The sequence below is a fragment of the Haliotis rubra genome, unplaced genomic scaffold, assembly GCF_003918875.1.
Source record: "Haliotis rubra isolate DU_JTF1 unplaced genomic scaffold, ASM391887v1 Scf49, whole genome shotgun sequence".
Classification (NCBI taxonomy): domain Eukaryota; kingdom Metazoa; phylum Mollusca; class Gastropoda; order Lepetellida; family Haliotidae; genus Haliotis; species Haliotis rubra.
Window position 1 is genome coordinate 2,880,755 of NW_025767179.1, and position 17,950 is coordinate 2,898,704.

Below are 17,950 nucleotides of genomic sequence, written 5' to 3' on the forward strand. Positions count from 1 at the left end.
CATGTAGTTGTGTGCATGTGGTGTATGCAGCTGTGTGCATGTAGTTGTGTGCATGTGGTGTATGCAGCTGTGTGCATGTGTGTGCAGCTGTGTGCATGTGGTGTGTGCATGTAGTTGTGTGCATGTGGTGTATGCAGCTGTGTGCATGTGGTGTGTGCAGCTGTGTGCATGTGGCCGTGTGCATGTATGATAACACAGAGTAACAGTAGATTGCAGGAACGAAACACTGTTGACTGTTGACAGAGGGATATTATAATTGGCAAAAAGTAGCGTGAGAGAACTACGTATCGACTTTGTTCCAGTTTTGCCAGAAAGCAATATGAATCCCACAAGGAACTTGTTATAATCTTGCCTCAACCTATAATGATCATTGTGGTTCTCACCAAGTTGTAAGTGCTGCTGTTCCTGTAGGTGGCCAGTGTTTTATCTTTGTCCGGATGTGCTGGTCCTGGGTTTAAATCCCACTTTGGTCTGTCAGCACCATGTCCTCACCCAAATGTTTCATCAGAGTGACATATGCAGCCTTCACCTCTTTGGTATTTACATATCCAGTTTTTATTAAGTACACCAAAGATAGTTTGGACATACCAGTTTCCATCTTTGAAAATTGGAAGTAAAACTAGTACAATACTCAAAGATCAGTGATGTTTTACCAATTTTATTTGTACCTAGCTGTCATTCCGTAAGTGGCTTCAGATGTGTCACATGCTGAAATGAGGGCTGTGATTGGCCATTTGAAATGTACTGCCTGACCCAACCAAGAAGTCAGGTCAAGATAACTAATGGGCAATACCTTGACTATTTCAGGTGATCCGTCGCCACCTCAAGCAGCAGCGCCCTGATGACCTGAGTATGTTTGACCTGAACATGAGTGGCCCTCTGCTGTCGGAGACAATCAATATGGAGGAAGACTGTGACTGTGAGGATGACGTCATATCAAGGTTGGCCAGTCATATTTGGTTTATGATCAATCTTATTATCATTGGGATTGTAGGTTACAGCAGGTCTCCAGAATCTTATTGTTGTCTTCCGAAGTGACAATGTAATGAGTGGACAGACTCAGTGACTACTTATTAGTCAAATCCCATGTCGTCGTATCCAGATTGCACTCATTGATGATGATGAGGATGATGATGACTTATCCTGTCAGATCACTCTGAAGTCAAAAGAATGCCTTGCATTAGCGATTCAACCATAGTTGAAGGTCTAGGTATTCTTTATCATCGTCATCATCATCATCATCATCATCATCGTCGTTGTGGTCGTCGCCATGATGATGATCATCACTGGATTTCAGCATTGAATGTTACATACAATCACAAATATTTGATCTCATACATGTAACTGTTTTTGATGTTGTAATTAACATGCAAAACAGTCAAGTGAGTCTTCTGTGGAGCCTTTGAGGTTGCATAAAGGGTCATACACATACAGCATTATATGAGGAGCAGGAATTGGAGTTGAAATATTCCTATGTGGTCAACTTGTTTTGATTGTTCCAGTTCCAAGACTTCAGGACGCTTTAATCAGAAAGATGATCGTTCCTGGAAGAAGCTGAAGAAGCGGAAGCGCCAGAGGAAGAGGAAGAAGAATGTGAACTGTAACTCCCCCAACATGAAGTGCTTCACCCATGACAATAATCACTGGCAGACACCCCCAAAGTGGAATTGTGAGTTACAGAACACCTCGCTTCTGCATGATCCATCTTCATGAGTCAGGGGTGTGTTGGCATGAGAGTTACCTCCCTTTGACCGCAGGCACTTGACTGCAATCATTTTCCAATTCACCACATAATTCAATAGCTGTTTGTACAGAATGTAACTGAGCATCACTTATATTTCAAAGAACTATTTAGTGACCAGTAAATCAGTGACTAGTACATTTCAAAAGTACTGATTTCATAACTTCTCGAAACTGTTTCTCAAACAACACGCAAACAAATCCTGTGAGTTCACTTTGAAGTCTAAAGAAGGCCTTGCACTAGCAATTCGGGCATAGTTGTAGGCTCAGTTTTTACCATCGTCTAGGGAAACAATGATATACAGTCAAAGACCATTGTATCATACTTATTGTTGTCTTGAAGTAAAAGTTTGGTTGTAGTCTTTATTTAGTCATCATTTTGTGAAGGTCCTTTCATCTCAACAAAGTTTGACTGTAATTAGATTTTGGTGAGATCCATTGAATAATAATGTCTTTATCTCTGTGATTTAAACTGGAATTTGAGCTGAAGTTGCTTCATAGTGATTACATCATGAATGATTTGATTTGTGTAGTACAATTTCTGCAAGATATGAACCTGTTTTCCCAAAGATAAGGATCATTGTAGAAACTAGGTAATAATATATGCCATTAACCTCTGACTCATCTGGATGTCAAGGTCGCAGTCTGGACACATTTTGATTTTGTTAGCCCAAGTTTCTCAACTAACAACATAGTCCTGTCTGCATGGATTAACACGAACACCTGCTAACTGATGCCTGTATTACCTGCACTAGAGCAACTGTCACTAACATCAATCAGTGTATTGTTTGTTGTGAATGGCATTGTTGACGTCACTTCTTATTATGACATTAAGTCTGAATGCTGAAGATTGCTGGAATTAATCAACAGTTTTGGTTTTCCATGAAGGCAGCCATAATCTGTGCATTTACTGAAGGGGAGCTGAAATGAATTATATAATAATTAAATATAGAAATTATTACGCTTGCTTGTGTCCTATACTAATTTTTTCGAACTCATAGGAATTCATCTTTTACCCACTTTCTTGATCAAGAAATACAAGATTTATGACATTTAAAAAATAAAATAAAATGTTAGGACACACTGGCTTGTATAGTAATCTCTGTTCATGTTCATTTATTACTAGAGAGCAGCACATGGTTGTTCCTCCAGGCCAGGCCTTATTGTGTGTTGGGGGCAGCTGGGACCAGTTTGTCAAGAACATGACCAAATCACACTACACTCAGCATGCACAGAAGTGTCAAGGCTACATCATATCTCTACCATACACAGCTTCTCATAAACAAGACCATGTTGTTACTGGGGGTGGGGTAGCCTAGTGGTTAAAGCATTCGCTCGTCCCACTGAAAGCCCGGGGGTCGATTCCCCACATGGGTTCAATGCGTGAAGTCCATGTCTAGTGTTCCCCCGCTGTGATATTGCTGGAATATTGCTAAAAGCAGTGTAAAAACCCAACTCACACACTCACTCACCCCATGTTGTCACTACTGCCATTTCTCCATCAAAGATGTTGATATGAAAAACAGGAAGAGGAAATAAGAAGCTGAAAGTTTCAGTCATTTTGAAAATATGTTTCACTGAAGTTGAGTTTCTTCATCTGATGTCCCAAAGGGACTTATTGCCCTCAGTTGTTCAGACACCTGGCATGGCAGGACTTGATTAAATTATATTATACTTGCTCTTGTCAAATGTGAAGATTCAACCTTTCATTAATATGGATGCCATGAACATGTACTTGTGTGTCAAAATCTAGAAAAGCACACAAAAAACAAACACACACTTGCACACACCAAGCAAGACACACACAAACACACATGCCCCATACACAAGATACACAACAGACATACCCCACATCTACAGTGCCTGGGTATCTAGTGACAGGTAGTGACAGACACAGAAAGGTGAGCTACAGGCTAACTTGTAGGTGATGGCCTGAGTTTGACATCAGTATCAGTGACTGAGATGGATAGAGTAATGGTTAAAGTTGCTGTGAAAGACCTGACTATCTACAGACCAATGTGGTATAGATGGAGTAATGCTGACTGGAGGAAAGCAGCATTTACTGTACATATTGATTGTAGTACCATGATTACTAATTCTAGACAAACTGACAGCATGTAAACATCTCCTGATAGACATGTATCTGGGGACCAGTTCAAAGTTTCCATGTTGTATGCAGCATGCGGTACCTGGCAACTGCTCCTAGGCGACCACAGTTATGAGATGACAACCCCCTCTCCCATCCCCCCTCCTTTGTGCATTCGTGGGCAATGTTCAAAATAACTCTTTCTTGTAACTATTCCACCTTCCAGGCTCTTGAAGGCCTAGGGCATTCTTTTGTCACAACTGGTTTACAATTTTAGTGATTTTAAATTTGTGTTTTAAATTCACCTGCCCAACAGTAATGGTTTTTTCAACTCATCACAACGCAACTCAACTCATTCCGCTCTTGCCATATTTCCTGTGGTAATATATAACCTGATAATTCAGTCAATGTGGGGAAAAGTGTTGTCAAGCAGACAGGATAAATTGCTTGTCATGTTTCTGGTCCATATTATGTTCCTGGACCACAAGGAAGCAGCTACTTCAAGCACAGTTCACAATGCCTTGTATTTTCGTCTACAGTAACCCATGCTTGTCGTAAGATGCAATTGGATCGGGTGGTCAGGCCCGCTGACTTGGTTGACACGTCATTGATACTCATGCTGTTGATCACTGGATTGTCTGGTCCAGACTCGATTATTTACAGCCCGCCGCCATATAGCTGGAATATTGCTGAGTGCGGCGTAAAACTAAACTCACAATATTACATCTTTCTGGTTTTCAGTCATTATTACCTCTCTGTGTTTGGTTGAATGAATAATTTAAAAATAAGATTCCAGGATATGATATGATAGAGTATTTCCTGCTAGAGCCCGGTGGCATCACCGTATTTCCTACAGTAATAGTACAGGCTGGATGGCTGGCATGTAGTTGAATGTCGATTGTCGGTTCAGGATCCACGCATGTAGACTAGGTACTGGGGTAGATTAGAGAATACACACGTGTACTGGGGCAATAATTAATCTAGATTTATATTTTTATTGTACCCAGTCTTGCAAACCAGTCGTGTGTTCATATTTTTGTATTCCCATCCTGACAGTCCTTATCCTTGATTACTTAATAGGCTATACACACACACGTATCTCCATTCTGTTATAATTGCCCTGGACCTGTGCACTTCCTTCACCTTCTTGAACAACACGCCACTTGGAAAGCCTTTCAAACACGTTAGAGTGGAACCCCACTAATCCAGACCCCAGATATTCAGCAACCCAGCCTACTGGACGATATTTACATGAAACAAAATATCCAGATTTATCCAGAAATATTTTCAGGACTGGGAAAGTGAATTTCAATTACCAGCAATGCAAAGTACAGTCAAATCCCGATGAGTCGAATCGCTGGGGACCAAGTAATAAATTTGACTTATCGATGTATTCGAGACATAGGTATGTCTATGAGGGTAGAAAAAAAGATGACCCAGTCCTAATTCCTCTGCCTAAGCATTTGTTTATCTAATGATTTCCATATCACTAATAGGGGCACCTTATCAGTTCCAGTCTGATTAGCACAGACAGTGATTTCCGTAAAATCACTAATCTGCCTTTTGAACTCACCCGTCAATGGCGGAAAGGTGAGAGCCACGCTGGTTTATTAATTGGATCAGTTTGCTACACCAATCAACTTCTCATTGACTGACTTCGGCTTATGTATACAAGATTGCTGTTGTTTGAATCTCATGGGACCAAATTTCCTTCTCGAGTCATCGTGTGTATTTATGAGACGAATTCGTGTAACCGGTATTCAAATGATGACAACTATAACAGGGAATGGTCGGGACCGACAGGTACTTCTAGTTATGCATAATATTCGAGACACCGGCATTCGACTCATCAGGATTTGACTGTACCACTTTTGTGTTCCCTTATAAGGAAAGTGCCCATGCATGATATGTTTGTTTTGCAATTCATTTCACCTGGTGTCCAACATGAAAGACACAGGTATCATGTTAATCACAGTGTGAATTTAATCACAGTATGGTAACAATAATTGGACATTTCTTTCTAATCTGTTTCAATCAAATTATTAAGCAATATATAACAAATTTATGGATAACAACTTCTTTATTTTCGTGAGTGCGACGTTTCGATACAGATTCTTGTACCGTTGTCAAGCAAGAGTGATACATGAAGTGTAGGAGCTGCATATATATACTGTATATAACAATGAAACAACATACTAGACAAAGGAAACAACATAATTGCCATGATTGGCTAAGCAGTAAGCTGATGAAGCCAGTAAGTACATAAAGGATAGTGAATGGAAGCCAGAGATGTAGTTACAATGAGATGTTTATACAATGGATGCGATGTTTATACAATAGACTGGGCTTGGTGGAGAGTGGATCATAAGCAGATACTTCATTCCATCTGCTTATGATCCACCTCCACCAAGCCCAATCTATTGCATAAACATCGCACCTATTGTATAAACATCTCATTGTAACTACATCTCTGGCTTCCATTCACTATCCTTTATGTACTTACTGGCTTCATCAGCTTACTGCTTAGCCAATCATGGCAATTATGTTGTTTCCTTTGTCTAGTATGTTGTTTCATTGTTATATACAGTATATATATGCAGCTCCTACACTTCATGTATCACTCTTGCTTGACAACGGTACAAGAATCTGTATCGAAACGTCGCACTCACGAAAATAAAGAAGTTGTTATCCATAAATTTGTTATATATTGTACGTCTCAACTTCTAAAATGCCACTCAAACAAATTATTAAGCGTTTCATTCATGTCATTTACATTATTTTGGGTGGAGTCATGTTAAACTAATCTGTAGATCAAACCGACTCGGACAATAGCGTGACTACAGCTGTGTGTTCTGGTTTAGTTTATAGAGAGATACACACTGTAATTTTTATTGATACATCTAAAAAATGCCTAGCAGAACTGGAAATACAATTCATATGGCAATTATCACGTCTAGTGTCACATATTTATTTCCCAGGTTTATAATCATCTGTTTGTTCATCTCAGTTTTTGAGATATGGTTGTGCTATTGTTTGCTGGGCATAAAGCAAGAAAACTCCTCCATTAAAACGAATATGTTTGTCTCCATGTCATTTGGGTAGAGGATGTTACTTTTGTCAGTTGCAAAGGGATTCAGATCTCTGGACATTCGATAAGTATTTGAGAAAATGTAAGTGTCTGGATATATATGAATTTTAACTGAAGAGATAAATTCTGTGCTGAGTTAAAGATGAGACAAATGAAAACTGTACATGACAAACAAAAGGGTATTCTAATTCAGCTTAGTATGTAACACGAGTTCTGATTGGTCAATGCTGTAAATTTCTGACCATATAATCAGCATATACGGTCGCAATTTGAAAACCGATTCACCAAAACCTTTGAATGTATCCTTACACTATTGGGGTAACGCTCCTTTGCAGGACATTGTCATTTGCAGAAGCCATAGGTCAATTAACTCTCCTGTCCAGCTAAAATGGGTGGAATTTGTGTTAAAAAAGACAAAACAGTATCATAAATTTAATTTTAAGTTTAAAAAACTTACTCGCAACAGGCTGTTGACCCAACACTGTTAGATCATGAAACAAGATTTATGACGTCATTATGGAGTGTGACGTCACGTGCTGCTGTGACGTTATTAGACAACAGAACTGATAATGGCCCGTAGTTGAGGAATCAGCGGGCTGCTCATTTCTGTAACTAGAGGGCGGTTTCATCATAATTCCGTTCATTTTATCTATAATACTATGATCTATTCATCATTGTCAGATTTAGTCTGTGTGCACATAATAAACGTGTGTAGTTTGAAAAGGGAACTACTTTTTCTGGCGGCGGTGTAAGTTCAAGGAGTGATATGATTAACCTTTGACCTAGAGGACCTGGTTTAAATAATGAATTTCTTTCATGAAAAAAACAGTGTAAAACAAGTTGATTAGAATTGGAATGCTCGCGCAAGCAGAGCTGATGTAACGTTAAATTTATGGCTATATAACCACCGGTATACGTCCCCAATTCGTCAAACACAGTACAGTTATCCCCTAAGTGACTGGGTCCAAGGATTGATAATAGAATAGAGGTATTATCTGACGAGCTGGTTCATGTTAGGCTGTTTGTACAGCTGTACACTGTCCTTAATGTGGGGTAGCCTGGTGGTTAAAGCATTTGCTTGCCATGCTGAAGATCTGGGTTTGATTCCCCACATGGGTACATTGTGTTAAGCCCATTTCTGGTGTCCCCGCTGTGATATTGCTGGAATATTGCTAAAAGCTGTGTAGAACCATACTCACTCAACCACTGTCCTTAATGCATCAGCTTTGTCAAGTCGTTTTCCTGAGTCAATTAAAGTGTGGAAAAATTAGATTCTCATTCGAGTCCACCAGCAGGTCTAATGACAGCATATGCTGTGGTGTCCCTCATTGCCTGCAGCAGAAGCTGGAGGTGCCTAGGACAGACTGCCATCGCCGCAGTAGTGCAGATACGTTCATGTTTAGGATGCCAAGAATGAAGCTTTGCTCTGCATCATGTCCAATATATCTAGACATTGTTCTGTGAATGTACTAGCGGGAACAAGTAATTGTTAATAAGATATATACAGTACATGATAATTAATGGTATCTTGGAGTTTTGCATTTATACTTAGCTTACCACTTCAGTCATTCTTGCACATGGCAAACCACTTGTTGAAGTGGACCTCCATCCCATCAAAGTGTGTGGTTTTTTTTATACAAAATATCAACTAAACATTGTTTTCCTGTACAGTCCGTTTGAGTCAGAAACGGACCGAAGAATTGCAAATTTGATCATTGTACAAAATTGCAACATAAATATAAATAGTACACATGTTTATCATTTACGAATACCCAACAGCTTTCTTATATTTGAAAATTTTCCGGACTCCACCAAAAAAGTTCTTTAAGAAACCATCATTAAAACTTTGACACAGTTCACTATGTGTTACGAGGGAGGAGTGCAGAGAAAGGGACAGCCAGGTGTTAGAGAAGCATGTGCACAAGTGCCCACCAAGTTATTGATTCATTAGCCTGTGCTGTGCCGTCTCCATCCTTTCTCGCACAACTGGCTGTCCCTTTTTCTGCACTCCTCCCTCGTAACAAATAGTGAACTGTGTCAAACTTTTTACAGTTACAGTAAGAAGAGTCAGTGCTTCTACGAGTTGTTGATGAGTAAAATGTGTACATTTAGTTTCTTTTTCCTGCTTGTATATTTGTTATCAATTACTGTTTTAAATACAGATGAAAGTACTTAGAATACTGTGATTGACAATTATTGATTGAGAATTATTGTGATTACATTTCTGGTCAAGGATGTATCTCATTTTCTTAGCATTTTCAGTCATGTCTCCAAGATACTGGTTTCATTCATACATTAATTATTGTTCTCTCCCAGAATGCTGTGGTGCCTTGTCTCTACACCCACATTTTCATTTGTATCCTCAAGTCTGATTTGTGCATGTGTGACATTCATCCCTGTGCACTGTTTAAAACGTTTGCATGAAAATATTATTCTAGCCAAGGAGAATATTTCTTCATTAAATTTTGTCCATAGCTCAGCGCAAATGGAAACGATTTAATCACGAAACCTGTAGGAAAGAAGGAATGGAGTGTACGTTGATGGACACTCATCACTGGAAAACAGCACCGTTCTGGAAATGTAAGACATCGCCTGGCATTGTCATATCTTCAAACTAATATGTCTGGAGTATTGTAGAATATGGCAGATTTGGAGGGATACTTGGCGTGATGAATTTATTTATTTTCAGTTTTTTAGTACCTGTGTTTCCTGTTTGCAAATGTAGGTAATTGCATTCTGTGGCAACACAGTTTGATGCTATGATTTATTAAAGTTTAAACGTGGATAAACAGCCAGACTATGTTAGTAACTGCTTGGTATCTTGGTTGTTGGATTTGTGTGGTAGATATCACACTGTGATGTGACAGTCGTTTAGATAAATGCTTTAATGCCTACACTGTGAAGTTGATTACTGCTGAACTGTAGCAGGGTACAAATACCCTAGTTGTCCTTCATACAACTTTTGTGGTTGTATTTGGAAATCGTGAAATATTTTGATGTATGGCTTTTCAACCTTGTCAAAATGGTATCATTAGATGGTGAAGTTGCACCTACTGTCAAATGGCCATGTTGCACTAACTGTCAAATGGCCATGTTGCACTTACTATCAGATGGCCATGTTACACTTACTGCCAGATGGCCCTGTTGTACTTACTTTCAGATGGCCATGTTGCACTTACCGTCAGATGGCCATGTTGCACTTACTGCCAGATGACCATGTTGCACTTACCGTCAGATGGCCCAGTTGATTATACACTCAGATGGCCATGTTGCACTTACCGTCAGATGACCATGTTTCATTTGCTATCAGATGGTCAAGTTAGACTTACTGTCAGATGGTCATGTTGCACTTACCATCAGATGGCCATGTTGCACTTACTGTCAGATGGCCCTGTTGATTATACAATCAGATGGCCATGTTTCATTTGCCATCAGATGGCCATGTTTCATTTGCCATCAGATGGCCATGTTGCACTTACTGTCAGATGGCCATGTTGCACTTACTGTCAGATGGCCATGTTGCACTTACTGTCAGATGGCCATGTTGCACTTACTGCCAGATGGCCATGTTGCACTTACAGTCAGATGGCCCTGTTGATTATGATTATACACTCAGATGACCATGTTTCATTTGCCATCAGATGGCCATGTTGCACTTGCTGTCAGATGGCCAAGTTGCACTTACTGTCAGATGGCCATGTTGCACTTATCGCCAGATGGCCATGTTGCACTTACTGTCAGATGGCCCTGTTGATTATACACTCAGATGACCATGTTTCATTTGCCATCAAATGGCCATGTTGCACTTACTGTCAGATGGCCAAGTTGCACTTACTGTCAGATGGCCATGTTGCACTTATCGCCAGATGGCCATGTTGCACTTACTGTCAGATGGCCCTGTTGATTATACACTCAGATGACCATGTTTCATTTGCCATCAAATGGCCATGTTGCACTTACTGTCAGATGGCAATGTTGCACTGACTGCCAGATGGCCATGTTGCATTTACTGTCAGATGGCCATGTTGCACTTACCATCAGATGGCCATGTTAGACTTACTGCCAGATGGCCATGTTGCACTTACCATCAGATGGCCATGTTAGACTTACTGCCAGATAGCCATGTTGCACTTACTGCCAGATGGTCAAGTTAGACTTACTGTCAGATGGCTTCTGCTGGTTGTGCACCTGTCTGACCGGGTAATGTGCCCAAGACAGCTGCACTAGGTGCAAGATGCTGCTGTTTTATCTCTCTCCTGCAAAGAACAGAGATAGTTTATCACCATGTCACTGATGCCTAGATGAGGTAAATATGTCTAAACACGTTCAGTCCTGATCCAAAAGGCACTATAACTCATTCTTCCCCATAGTGTCGTTTTCAGTTCTTACAAATAGTTTAGTAAGTTTCTTTATTGAAAATTCTGTATTTGGTCATTCACATTAAGGACATGTTTTATGTATGCTGCTAATTATCTTTTGTAATTGCTTTTTTGCACCCTTTATCTCAGTGAGCACTGTCCTTCAAGTGAGCTTTTATGCAACAGCTTTTTTTCATATTCACTTTAATTTTTGTTTTGATTCATCTTTATTAGAAGCTTGACTCTTTTCACTCATTTCATTTGTAAAACATTGATGACAAATCTATTGACTAAACAAGGTGTTTTGTTTTCAGCTTTTATATATGTAGCAAGTGTGTTTGTTAATTTAAGAAGTATTATGATCTTGTGTAAGAAATGTCAATCTATATAAATAAGAACATAAGAAATCAGGCTGAGTGGTCTGACAGCAAGGGTGTAAAGTAGACAGATTTATGCGTACATTCTATTTACAATGATGAGGCTTCAATATCTATTAACTGTCATTTGGTAAATGTTTGGTGCTCATGGTTGGGTCTATCCTGTTGAATGTCAGTTTTCTGGCTTCAAGTGGAGGTCCTCATGGGGATTCCAGGCTGGAATTGGTCCCGACAGACTGTATTGGTCGTAAGAGACAATTTAATGGATCAGGTGGTCACTGTTGGTGATTTGGTTCATGGCATGTCCTTATACCCCATTGGCCTGGATCAGTGCTCAAAACACCAATCACGGGATTGTCTGGTCCATTTATTTCAGGGTGCAATATAGCTGGAATATTGCTGAGCTGCGTTGACCCCATGAACTTCTGTTCTTGAACATCAGGAGAATCAAGTCAGTAATTGATACACTTTAAAAAAAATTCCACTCACGCTTCTAGACTGAAACTCAAAGTTGCTAACAGTTAAGAAACCAAAAATGACAAAGTGTCAATTCATGATAATCATGTAAGATAAGACAGCTCACTTGTGATCCAAAAGCAGTATTTTAATGCTGAGCATTCCATTATTCAAGGTGTAATGTCGACTAGTATTGGAAGACAATATTAAATTGTAGATATTGACCATAATCTGAGCATTCCATTATTCAATCGTCACGATATGGCTGAAATATTGCCGATGTGACGTTAAATAATAACTCACTCACTCACTCCATTATTCAAGGTGTAATGTTGACTAGTATTGGAAGACAATATTAAGTTGTAGATATTGAACATTCCATGAACATGGTTTAGTGTAGACTTGTAGAACATCCATGAAGTAGGTTATGAGGGTGACTGTGTGTCAAGAGTTGAGTCTGTGTTCCAGTGGGTCCGTTCTGCTTCTGCCCCAACGCCAACAACAACACCTACTGGTGTCTCCGCACTGTCAACATGACTCACAACTTCCTCTACTGCGAGTTCATCACACGCTTCTTCAGTTTCTATGATTTCAACAAGGATCCACATCAGGTGAGCTGAGGGTTTTCTTCTTTCGATGATGCAAGGAAACAATCTTCTATAGGGTTACATAACTTGCACACAATGTCATCTGGCAATCTATCACATACTATCCACAATTAAGCAGTGTACAGCAAATATGATCACACTAGTTTACTTTAAAGCAGTTTATGGCAATATGATCATATGATAGTCCACTAGGATTTATTAATTTTCTGTGTGGGAAAAGCCAGAGATGTGTTAGTCACTCCTCAATGTCAAAATGGAAACTTGTGGGCAGAAGGCAAAATTGAAAAACCCCACCAAAGACCTCATGTTTCAGTTGCAAAACACAGTAGCCGAACTGTAAGGTCACAACCGTTGTGAACTGTAACCTACTTCCTGGTTTTCTGTGGAAGGTGTTTATTATTGACACAACTACACAGGAGCACTGTTAGTATGATAGCCAGGTAGTTATTTGTGTCCACAAGTCAGGCAGTAGACATGTACAGTGTTTGAAGCCTATTTCTGGTATCCCCAGCTGTGATATTGCTGAGATATTACAAGCAGCGAGGTTGATGTACTACTCTTTGATGTACCATTAATAACATATAAGACCATGGTTAACTAGTCTCTGATTCTTTCAGCTTGAAAACTCTGTGGCAAAACTGAACTTTGGGGTGCTACAACAACTCCATGAAGACCTGGCACAGCTGAAATCATGTTCTGGTAGAAATTGTGACAACCGCAGTCGCAAAGGTAAGACCCATCTTAGGCAGTCTGTGAAGGCTTGTGTGTACTGGGTCCTATCTCTTTTGGTGCACAGTTTTTCTTCTGCCAGATATAATCTGTATGTACTACACATCCAATACTGGGAACATAAGCACTCTAATATAACATATATGTCACTGTATATGTCACAGTGTGTAACATGTAAATACAACACATCCCAATGCCAAGAAAGTAGGCACCCTGATATAACATGTATGTCACAGTGTATAACATATATATGCAACACATCCCAATGCCAAGAAAGTAGGCACCCTGATATAACATGTATGTCACTGTATATGTCACAGTGTATAACATATACAGTCAAATCCCGATGAGTCGAATGCCGGTGTCTCGAATATTATGCATAACTCTAAGTACCTGTCGGTCCCGACCATTCCCTGTTATAATTGTCATCATTTGAATACCGGTTACACGAATTCGTCTCATAAATACACACGATGACTCGAGAAGGAAATTTGGCCCCATGAGATTCAAACAACAGCAATCTTGTATACATAAGTCGAAGTCAGTCAATGAGAAGTTGATTGGTGTAGCAAACTGATCCAATTAACAAACTAGCGCGGCTCACACCTTTCCGCCATTGACGGGTGAGTTCAAAAGGCAGATTAGTGATTTTATGGAACGCTGGCATCACCTGTATAAAGGACACATCAGAAGTAGGCAGCCTGATATAACCTGTATATACAACACATCAGAAGTAGGCAGCCTGACATAACATGTATGTACAACACTTCAGAAGTAGGCTGCATGATATAACCTATATATACAACACATCAGAAGTAGGCTGCATTATATCACCCGTATATAAAATACATCAGAAGTAGGCAACCTGACATAACCTGTATATACAACACATCAGAAGTAGGCAGCCCAATATAACCTATATATACAACACATCAGAAGTAGGCAGCCTGATATAACCTGTATATACAACACATCAGAAGTAGGCAGCCCAATATAACCTATATATACAACACATCAGAAGTAGGCAGCCAGATATAACCTGTATATACAACACATCAGAAGTAGGCTGCATTATATCACCCGTATATAAAATACATCAGAAGTAGGCAGCCTGACATAACCTGTATATACAACACATCAGAAGTAGGCAGCCTGATATAACCTGTATATACAACACATCAGAAGTAGGCAGCCTGATATAACCTGTATATACAACACATCAGAAGTAGGCTGCCTGATATAACCTATATATACAACACATCAGAAGTAGGCAGCCTGACATAACCTGTATATACAACACATCAGAAGTAGGCAGCCTGATATAACATGTATATACAACACATCAGAAGTAGGCAGCCTGATATAACCTGTATATACAACACATCAGAAGTAGGCAGCCTGACATAACCTGTATATACAACACATCAGAAGTAGGCAGCCTGATATAACATGTATATACAACACATCAGAAGTAGGCAACCCAATATAACCTGTATATACAACACATCAGAAGTAGGCAACCTGACATAACCTGTATATAAAATACATCAGAAGTAGACAGCCTGATATCACCTATATATACAACACATCAGAAGTAGGCTGCATTATATAACCTATATATACAACACATCAGAAGTAGGCTGCATGATATAACCTGTATATACAACACATCAGAAGTAGGCAGCCCAATATAACCTATATATACAACACATCAGAAGTAGGCAGCCAGATATAACCTGTATATACAACACATCAGAAGTAGGCTGCATTATATCACCCGTATATAAAATACATCAGAAGTAGGCAACCTGACATAACCTGTACATACAACACATCAGAAGTAGGCAGCCTGATATAACCTGTATATACAACACGTCAGAAGTAGGCATCCTGATATAACATGTATATACAACACATCAGAAGTAGGGAGCCTGACATAACCTGTATATACAACACATCAGAAGTAGGCAACCTGACATAACCTGTATATAAAATACATCAGAAGTAGACAGCCTGATATCACCTATATATACAACGCTTCAGAAGTAGGCTGCATTATATAACATATATATACAACACATCAGAAGTAGGCTGCCTGATATAACCTGTATATACAACACATCAGAAGTAGGCAGCCTGATATAACCTGTATATACAACACATCAGAAGTAGGCAGCCCAATATAACCTATATATACAACACATCAGAAGTAGGCAGCCAGATATAACCTGTATATACAACACATCAGAAGTAGGCAGCCAGATATAACCTGTATATAAAATACGTCAGAAGTAGGCAGCCTGATATAACCTGTATATACAACACGTCAGAAGTAGGCTGCCTGATATAACCTGTACATACAACACATCAGAAGTAGGCAGCCTGATATAACCTATATATACAACACATTAGAAGTAGGCAATCTGATATAACCTGTATATACAACACATCAGAAGTAGACTGCCTAATATAACCTGTATATACAACACATCAGAAGTAGGCAGCCTGATATAACATGTATATACAACACATCAGAAGTAGGGAGCCTGATATACCTATATATACAACACATCAGAAGTAGGCAATCTGATATAACCTGTATATACAACACATCAGAAGTAGGCAGCCTGATATAACATGTATATACAACACATCAGAAGTAGGGAGCCTGATATAATCTATATATACAACACATCAGAAGTAGGCAGCCAGATATAACCTGTATATACAACACATCAGAAGTAGGCAGCCAGATATAACCTGTATATACAACACATCAGAAGTAGGCAGCCTGATATCACCTATATATACAACACTTCAGAAGTAGGCTGCCTGATATAACCTGTATATACAAGGAAAAGTTATATATGCAACACATCCCGATACCAGGAATGGAGGCAGCCTGATATTACCTTGAATTGCCTTTTGGTGAGCCTTGCAATTGTTGTTATTGTATATCATATACTGACAGTTCCAGATATTTATCTAACATATATGTCAATGTTTTTCTGTGATCCATTCTGATATAATCAGTTTATTTCCAGATATATTTCTGCTGAGTTATTAAGTTATTGAATGTGTCTGAATGTGCATATTTCAGTAATTTTCCTCTGAGTAACATTCCAGATATATAGTGTTAGCTCTCCTGGACCCATGGTTCAGATGGGCATATGTAGCAGTATGTTGTCCTTGCGTTTCATCCAAGTGTTGCATTGTCAGTTGAAAAGTTTTATTTTGTCAAAGGGCAAAGGGGTAGCCTATTGGTTAAAGCAGTCGCTCGTCATGCTGAACACCCAGGTTCAATTTCCCACGGGGGTACAATGAGTGAAGCCCATTTTTGGTGTCCCTGCTCGTGATATTGCTGGAATATTGATAAAAGCAGCATAAAACTAAATTCACTTACTCACTTTTTCAAAATCTCCTCTGACACCAACAGGCATATTATGCACAAACTTTTCCTGTTTCTTCCTGTCAAAGTGTCTCTAGGGACGGTGCGGTAGCCTGGTGGTTAAAGTGATCGCTTGTCATTCCGACAACCCAGGTTCAAGTCCCTGCATGGGTACAATGTGTGAAGCCCATTTATGGTATAAAACCAGCGGCGTAAAAACAAACTCACTTAAAGTGTCTCTAAACAGTGCTCACAGAAATTCCATCTAATTCAAACATGCCATCTTGGAATCTGATGTAAGTAGAATTATCGCGTGCAGTATGAGATCTTGTATGTTGTCAACACTGTTCAACGTTTTTCACCCTTTAATTAAGACCTTTATAATCTAATGTTGCAAATACCTCAGAAAAAAACTTCATGTGAGCTACAGAGCCTTGTTGCTTTTTTGTTCAAATGTACTATAGTATTATTTTCTGATAAACACTTCACATGGTATTCAAGGAAAAACTGTGTACACTATGATGTGTTTGTGAGAGATCAAGCTTATCCTCAGACTGATGAATGTTGCTATGTGTATTACAGGTTTAAATCAACGGAAACGACTTAACCGGATATATCGTGGCAACACCAATACACTGACAACTGATTACAGTGTCCAAACGTTGTAATTGTCATACATCATTTTCATTGGTTGCTTTCCTCTGACCTTGACACCCAGTTCTGGCTGCTCTGTGTTGTGTGTGTAACTAGTCGTAGGTAGCAACATGTTTAGCTAGTTAAATATGCTTCTAGGCGCTGTGATCTCAGTGTGCATATTATACATGGATATGAACAGACATATAGCATATTTCATTGAGATAAGAGCTGATATGTTACACATTGAGCTCACATCACGCCTTTTTTGCAAGGATATTAGCTGACATCTTGATTATGTTGCAAGGATATGAGCTGACGTTATGCTTATGTTGCAAGGATACGAGCTGACATTTTGCTTATGTTACAAGGATATGAGGTTATATGTTTATGTTGCAAGGATATGAGCTGATATGCTTATGTTGCAAGGATACGAGCTGACATTTTGCTTATGTTGCAAGGATACGAGCTGATATGCTTATGTTGG

The 17,950-nt window shown here is 39.3% G+C and overlaps 1 protein-coding gene across 1 annotated transcript in view; it reads left to right on the forward strand.

Moving 5' to 3' along the window:
- LOC124291304 (putative extracellular sulfatase Sulf-1 homolog) overlaps nt 1-17,950 on the forward strand; it is a 107,754-nt gene that overhangs the window by 87,421 nt on the left and 2,383 nt on the right. The window contains exons 14-18 of the mRNA XM_046728277.1: nt 808-941; nt 1,503-1,669; nt 9,390-9,494; nt 12,574-12,716; nt 13,331-13,442. Of these exons, the coding sequence (XP_046584233.1) occupies nt 808-941; nt 1,503-1,669; nt 9,390-9,494; nt 12,574-12,716; nt 13,331-13,442 (661 nt within the window). The remainder of the gene's footprint in view (nt 1-807; nt 942-1,502; nt 1,670-9,389; nt 9,495-12,573; nt 12,717-13,330; nt 13,443-17,950) is intronic.